General features: G+C 42.8%; 1 protein-coding gene across 8 annotated transcripts in view; it reads left to right on the top strand.

Annotated features, from left to right (window-relative positions):
- Window positions 1-574: 574 nt before the first annotated feature.
- The window catches only part of LOC100028211 (methylglutaconyl-CoA hydratase, mitochondrial), a 104,623-nt gene continuing 97,042 nt past the window's right edge, over window positions 575-8,155 (top strand). For 6 of the 8 annotated variants that reach the window (XM_007486214.3, XM_007486215.3, XM_007486213.3 and 3 more), the window contains exon 1: window positions 7,266-7,597. In XM_007486214.3, coding sequence (XP_007486276.1) covers window positions 7,357-7,597 — 241 coding nt within the window. In that variant the 5' untranslated portion in view covers window positions 7,266-7,356. Of the gene's footprint in view, window positions 7,598-8,155 lie in introns of all 8 variants that reach the window. The other 2 variants (XM_001378267.4, XM_056825013.1) reach the window with 2 other exon arrangements.

Below are 8,155 nucleotides of genomic sequence, written 5' to 3'. Positions count from 1 at the left end.
GCCAGGCAAGAGAATTTACACCCATGGCCTTACTTTAGTTAGAAAATTAGGCTTTTAACCTCTATTTCTTTTTTAAAAAATGTCTTCTACTTCAAGTGATTATTAATAAACTTTATACAATTAATACTTATTGATACTGACTTAAATATTACAGTAATCTCTTTTATGACAGTTAACTAGTGAATTGTCATAACACCAGCACAAGATGGACAAGTATAATAATTTATTTTTATAGATTTGGTTTTTAAAAAATGAAATCATCTTGTGTGGATTTACATCTTTAACTGAAGCTTGAAGAACATCTGCTTTTGTGTTCATCTATAGCATGACTTACTCAGAACAATCTGTTCTCAGGATGGCACTTTACCAAGACATTGCACTAGACACATTTGAAAAATCAAGTTGATCCGCTTCATGTTTGGATGTGGAATGTTTATTCTCCACAAGTCTGTAGTACTGGACTCAGGACATCATACATATTAATTGAAAGAAAACATCCCAAAGAAATCACATCTCCTCGTGTTGCATTCATCCCTAAGCCCAGAAAAGCAAATAAGAGAAACCAAGTCTCCAAGTAAAAAAAAAATAGGTTTATTGCAAGAGGGCCATTCTCACCATAAAAGGGAATCTCACAACTTATATACCAAGGGAAAAACAACCCAAGACCACATTCAAAGTAGAGCAGAGCACACTTCTTGTTGGTCGAAGTCACTTGATAGACAAGGGGCAGCAGCGGAGCCTGGACTACGGACGCCAATGAGAAGAGGGGGCGGTGCTGGGTGGTTCCAGGTTTTGAACCTGGGTCAGGCCTCGTGACATAGCCTGATTCCAAGTTCTAGACCGTAATTACTGCCAAAGGTGCCGGAGAGAGCAACTTCGAAGGCTCAGCCCCAGACTGAGCCCTGCACTAACAGTGACTGCCTGTGCTAAAGCAGCCATTTCCCGAGTTCAGAACTCTAATGCGTACAGTAAGAGAAGCACAAAAGGCCTTCCAGGATCATCACTTGGGCCAACATTGAACTATCCTAGAATTACAACTATGAAGAACTCACAACCACTCCACATGGCATCCTCCTGTGCGAAGAGGGGACGGTTCACTCACACCACCACCACCGCCCCATCAGAATAGAAGCATCCGTGCTGATCTTGGTAGCGAACTCCTGCCACGTTGAAGAGATTTCTGAGGACAATCTGTTCCATACATGAAGCATCACCAACACCCACACAGATGTGTTCTCCACTGAATATTCTGTCTCCGTCTCTAATCTACCATCATTTCACGTGAAGGACCTTCTGGAATCGGTCACGCACTGACTTTCGCCATCTCGCTCCACCGTAGCCCTGTGTTGCCTATGGATACGCACTCATTTGTAAGCGATGCTACTAGGAAGAATTGATGTGGCGTCACAGGAGCATCTGGCAGTTCAGAGCCTGATGGAATGCCCTGGAGGCTTCAGGTATTAGAACTCTCCTTCCGGCAGTTGGTTTCCGAGGGGAGGAAGCTCAGGGGGCTGGCTTTGGCCCTCTCTCCCATGTGTCCTGTCCCGACAGGGGGAAGATCTGCGGCTCGTGGAAACTCCTCTAGCTGGTGCGTCAGCTGCAGGGAGAGGAGGAAGTTGGAGGGGTTGAGGTAGAGCTGCTTCAAGAAGATCAAGTCCTGCTTTTGCTCCTCTGCAGCTCCGGGCTTGACCAGCCTTTAGGCCTTGACTGAATCGGATTGTGAGAACTAACCCGAGTAGTTAGGGGGAGGCAGTCCTAACACGAACAAGAGGGATATTCAGCAATGGGATGAGTTGAGTTAGAAATGTGAGAACAGAGTCGGTTTGTGCCCAATGGAAGACGGTGGACTTGGTTGGGTGGACACAGAAACGTCTTAGTTTAGGGACCTTTCCTGCTTACCTTTTATTGACCTTTATTATATATAGACATAAATAACCGTAAAGAAACCAGGTTGGTGCTTTTTACAACTGACTCCTTGGTTATGCTTTTCTAAGAAGACATGCCTTTCTTCCCGGCCATTCAGCTGTCACAACTGGCCCTTCCATACAACAACGACAGCAAAGTGAGGGACTTTGGGTACAGTTTAAGGTCCACCCTTACAGTACCAGAGACTGACAAAAGGGTCATCGATCTTGTCTTGGAGTTTCCTTTCTACTCATATTTCAAGTAAAATACTGGATAGACTGAAAAGGTTGAGGAGGGACACCACTGACACCGGGAGAACTCGGGAAAGCTGCATCCTCCCTACCTTTGCGATTCCTAAATGAAGGATTAGCCAGCATTTAGGGATTCACAAAGATGTCCACTCAGAGACCGTGTGCACCGTCTGTCAACTTCTACCTGGTTTTGTGCTGTCGTAATCATACTAGATCTCAGCACACACTTGTGCTATGTTTACTGTTCACCACTCACAACTCCAGAACTGGCCTCCCATATTGCGATTTCCCATCCTGAAATATTCTACAGGGATGACCAAGAGGTCACTTTACCAGCTCTGCACATTTCAAAAGGGTTGAGTTTTGAGCGTTCTCTGATAGGGAAAGAACAGTGATCGCTCACTGCTTAAAACTCTGTTAGGCTTCTTATAACAATAGATGGAAGGCAATCTCACGACCAAAATGAGGAATGGAGAACCTGAGGTACAAAAAGGAAGAGGAAGGAGATCAAAAACCCGTCCCTAATGAAAATATAGTAATGTAGCACAAGAGAAACAATGAACCAGCAGGAGGATACAAAGAAGAGATTCAATCTCTTTGGCCACTCTCCCTTTCAGAAATAGTCCTAATTGAAATCTGGGGTTCTGAGCAGAACAAACCCTGGCAGAGAAGCATACAAGTTCTGGGCCTTTTGAAGGGAAAGAAAAGGTAATAAGGATAACATAGATTGATTTATTGAGTCAGACAAAAACTGACTATTTGAAGAAAATATCCATCTCAGTACAAAAGAATTTGGCAGCAGAGGAAATTGAATAAAAATATCCTGAAAAAAAGTAAAAGCATCACAACAAATGTTCAAGCCCCCCTGAAACTCCAGTGGAACGAATGCCAGCAGCACTTAAAAATGTCGGAAGAATAAATCAAGAAATAAAGGAAAATATTTTTAAAAGGGTAGAAATTAGAGATCAGGAAGTCTAACCAGACTAGTTTACAACAAAGGACAGAGACCCCCAAAATGGCAGTAGGTTATTTGAAAAGGATAATAATTTGAATGTAAAAATATGAAATCAGAAGGAAAAAGAATGGAATGAAAAAGAATGGAAAGATTGTCCTTTTCTACTGACTACTTCTCTACCACCTACACATGCACATACATACATACACATGGACACTTATCTCCCCTATTCTCAAAAATCTTCACTTGATCTGTCCATCACCACTAATTTCCAGGCACAATTTTCTTATATTATTTCTTTCATCATGATTTAGGATTTTCCACTTTTTATGTTCTGGGGAGCTTGTAATCATTTGTATAGACACATTCTGTCTTTGAAATAAATGCTTTGCTTGACAAGAAAGCGCGCTTCCTTTTAAATATTATTGTTTTCTTCTTCTTTTCTTCTAGACTGACCTTCACTTCTAGGTATTTGTATCCCCCAATCATTTATCCTTTCTTTTTCTTTGAAGAGACTTGCCATTGTAGATTCAAATTTTTCTATTGTGCCAATTATTTCTGCTGTGCAAGCCATAAATTCTGCTTTCACAATTGTTATTTCTCTTTTTAACTATTCAAGAACATCCTGAGGTGGTCCCATTCTTTCTTAGCAATCCACAGGGTCATCTACTTCCTCAGGTGTTGTTTTCCTTTGTCTTGTATACTTATTAGAATATGTCTGACTTCTTTTCTCCTGATATCCAAGCAAATTTCCTATCAATTAATATCTTCTCTGTTGGTTTATCTGCTTATGATCAAGGTCTTTAATTGAATGTTCTTCTAGGGAGCTTTGGTAATTTTAGGCTTTTTCCTTTCATTTCTCTCCACTCACTTTGATTCCCTCTTCTTGGAGAGCAGCTTCCTTCTATTTCTAACTCTACCTCAAAGCTCTTTCAGCTGCTTCTCATGCTATATAGGTCATAATTGGCTAGCCTAGGTTTCTGCCCCAAGCAGAGGCACAAAATTAGGGTAAGAGAACTGGCCTCAGTTGGATGCTCCTTTCTCTCAGACCCAAAAGCTCTGTAGTTATTTTAAATAGAATATCCCTATTGCTTCCTGGTGGCTTTTGTTCATTAAAATAAAAATTGATTTAGGTAAATTTATTAAATTTTGTAATTTTGCTGGTTATTGCCTCATTTAATTTTAGTTGACTCTTTAAGTTTCATATCCTCTGCAAAGAGTGATAATTTTGTTTTTTCTCCTTATCCTTAAGCTTGACTTGTATTTCTAGCACTATTTCAAATAGTAGTGACACTGGATCTTTTCTTTACTCATAATATTGAATAAGAGTATAAATTATTCCTATTAGATGTGCTTTTTTTAGTTCTGAGTTTTAGATTTATTATGTATTTACATGGTTTTTTAGCATTTAAAAATAATAGTTCTTGCATTTTTTCAAACTCTTTTTCTGCATCCAGTGATATAATTGAGTTTTCTCCTTTTTATTGGTATGATGGTTTCAATTGTTAATACTTTTCTCCATATTGAACCAATCCTTCATTCTTGATATAAATTCAAACTAGAAATAGTACATAATATATATGTGTTTGGTTTCTGTCATTTAAAAAAAGATTTGAAGTTTTTTGCATCAATGTTCATTATGGATAGTGATCTACAGTTTTCTTTCTCTGTTTTTACTCTCCTTGCTTTACATATACTACTATATTTGTTTTTACATACCAATAGTAAAGCTATCCACTATTACCTTCCATTCTCCCAAAGACACTCTCCTTTAGCAAATATACTCCATACACAAGTACATACACATCACACACAAAATCTGTCCATATATTTATATATATATATTTCTTGGCATATATACGTCTATCTCTAGAGATAGATATACCACATTAAGGCATATACGCAAACATGTATGCTATACACATATCTATATTATGCATTTGTTTTGTTTTATATTCATTTTAAATTTTGAAATCCAAATTCTTTTCCTCCCGCACTTATTGAGAGGGCAATATGATATCCATTATATATGTAAAGTCATACAAAACATATTTCAACATCAGCTATACTATAATAAAAGTTAAGAAAACTAACAAAATTGAAAAAATGGCATCAATTTGCACTAATAATCCATCCGTTTTCTCTCTGGGGTAGACGGAATTTTTCATTAGGGGTCCTTTGGAATTTTCTTGGATCATTGTATTAATCATAGTTGTCTGGCATTTTGACATTTTTATTACTGTACATGTTATCTTTGTTCTTACTTCACTTTGTATCAATTGTCTTTGCAGTTTTTTTCTGAAACCATCCCCCTTTCTCACTTCTTATAGGCACAGTATTTTGCCACCATCATATGCACAAGCTTGTTCCACAATCCATCAACTGATGGGCATCCCCTCAATTTCCAATGTTTTTGTATCACAAGAAGAGTTGCTATAAATATTTGTTTTACACATGGGTTCTTTTCCTCTTTCTTTGGTATCTTTGGGATATGGACATAATTAGTGGTATTGCTAGGACAAAGGGTCACAGTTTAATTGCCCTTTGGTTATGGTTCCAGAATACAACACCAACAGTACATTAGTGCATTTACTTTCCTGCATCTCCCCAGGCATTTGCCATTTTCATTTTAATTTGTTAGTTAATATGACAGATGTGGTGTTTACATTTGCATTTCTCTAATCAATAATGATTTTTTCATATGGTTGATCACTTCAATTTCTGCTTCGAAAAAGAAGTTCATATCCTTTGATCATTTATCAGTTGGGGAGGAGTTCTTATTTTCATAAATTGGATCAGGTCCCATACATCAGAGAATCTTGATGTCAAAATTCCCCTAGTTTCCTTCTAATTTAAGCTACATTGGTTTTGTTTCTGCAAAAAAACCTTTTAATTTAATGCAACCAGCGTTTATCTACTTTACCTCCTTTATCCCTGCTATCTTCTTTTGTGGTGAATATTGACAGTTCTGACAATTCATTTTTTCCCCACCATTCCCTAATTTTCTTCAGTTATTTTCATTTATTCCTTCTGTCTTGGAGTCAATACTGTGTATTGGCTCCAAGGCAGAAGAGTGGTCAGGGCTAGGCCATGGGAGTTAAGTGACTTGCCCAGGGTCACACAGCTGGGAAGTGTCTGAGGCCAGATTTGAACCCAGGACCTCCCGTCTGTAGGCCTGACTCTCCATCCATTGAGCCACCCAGCTGTCCTCTTCATTTATTTGTATGTGTTGTGTACTAATTTATTTCACTAACCAATCACTTGATTCCTTATCCAGTACGGCACTATTTGAAAATTGCTATTTTGTAGAATCGTTGGAAATCCAGTATTGCCAGATCACTTTGCTTAAGGTTTGTGTGTTTGCTTTTACATAGTCTCTTGTTCTTGACATTTGGTCTTCCAGATGAATTCTAGCTGTCTAAAGTCGCCCTTTGGCAGCTTGAGAAGCCGTTCAGTGCCTCCTCATTCGCAGTAAAGCAATCGAGGCAGCGGGTCGTTTTGCTTAGCTCGGCCCAGCGTGACCTCGACCCCTTTTTGGATACTTTTGGTAACTGTGTCCCCTTGTGTGGGGCAAAGAGCCGCTCAATTTCCTCCTATGCCGTCCTGTCGGGGTGCTTTTCTCGTACAGAAGTGCTGCTGACACGGAGATTTTCTCGGGTTCTCCACGAACGTCAGGCATCCACGGGGCCGCCCTGTTCTGCGCGGGTCCAGCCTAGAGAGAAGCTGGGCTCAGCCCAGCCCGATTTCTGCCGTCGCCCCAATTTGAGGGCCTCCTGAGAATCGTGGACACGCTAAGAGGCTCCTGCAAGTCGTGGCTGAGCCGCCCAGTTCTGAATTTAGCCTGGCTCAGACGACCGATTCGTTTCTCGAGGTGTCCTCGGAGAAAAAGAGCTTTTTGCCGGGTACGCAAACTGGCTTCTCGCAGCCTCGGGACACTCACTACCGGCTCTAGCGAAGTTCCAGTCACGGCGGTCACCAGAATTTCCGACAACCTCGGCAGGTCCGGCTGAAGCAGTGCAATCTGGGAAACATTCTTCCGCGGCCAAATCTCAGGCTGGGGAAGGTAACCCTACACCGAGCCTTCAGAACGAGTGTGCAGCGAGAGGAAGTGACGTCACAACGGCGGCCGGCCTTTCCTGGGGGGAGGCTGAATAACCCGGAACAGACCCGGGGGACCGAGGCGCCGGAGCGTCCTTGGGGCGGTTGGGGCCAGAGGGGCGGGGCCTGGGCTTGTAAACAGACAGCATGGCGGTGGCTGGCGGTCTAGGAGTCCTCCAGGGATGCCGCGTCCGCTTGCTGGCTGCCTATTTTGCCCGGTTGGGTCCGGGGCTAGTGACAAGGGGGTCGGGGCAGCGCCTGTGGCGAACATCTGAGCGTCGCTGCTGGCCTTCTGTGAGTGCGGGGTCAGGCCTCAGCAGGAGTTACGGTTCGGAAGCCAAAGGCGACGAGGAGCTGAGAGTCCGCTACCTGGAGGAGGAGAACAAAGGTGACCGCACACCGGGCTTCCGGGGCTCACGGGCCTGGCTGGAAGGGGAGGGGGACCCTCGGGGGAGGCTCCTTTGACCCTAGCCGACTGCTCCCCCCCGCCCCCCGCCTCTCCCCCTCCGTAACTACAGCGTGAATGACTCAGGAATTGCTCTTTGAGGTGAATGCGGCTTTGTAGAATTTGAGGGCTTTTCCAGTAGAATGGGACGTGGCTTTCCTTACGGCGAGGCCCTCGTGAGCCCGTTGCTGACTTGGTTAGCAGCTCCTGTCTTGTCCTGAGGATTCTGGATTTTTTGTTACATCCCCTCCCCCTTTCCCCCCCGAAAATAAGCGCTGTGGATGGCAGGAGGCTGGAGGGCTGGAAATCCTTGCCTGGCGCTGGCTAGTCTTTCCCGAGTTTATTTGGATATTGCAGACTTCCGGGGATTGTGAGCGGCCGAGGTGTGACTGTGCCTGCGTGGACCTCCCCCAAGCTCCCTAGGAATAGCAAGGCCGGTCCAAAGGATCCATAGAGCCTAGAAAACACTTTGCCAAGGGATGAATCGGGGAGTGTTCTGGG

Source organism: Monodelphis domestica, chromosome 3, assembly GCF_027887165.1.
Source record: "Monodelphis domestica isolate mMonDom1 chromosome 3, mMonDom1.pri, whole genome shotgun sequence".
NCBI classification, from domain to species: Eukaryota; Metazoa; Chordata; class Mammalia; order Didelphimorphia; family Didelphidae; genus Monodelphis; species Monodelphis domestica.
This window is presented reverse-complemented; position numbering and strand designations above follow the sequence as displayed.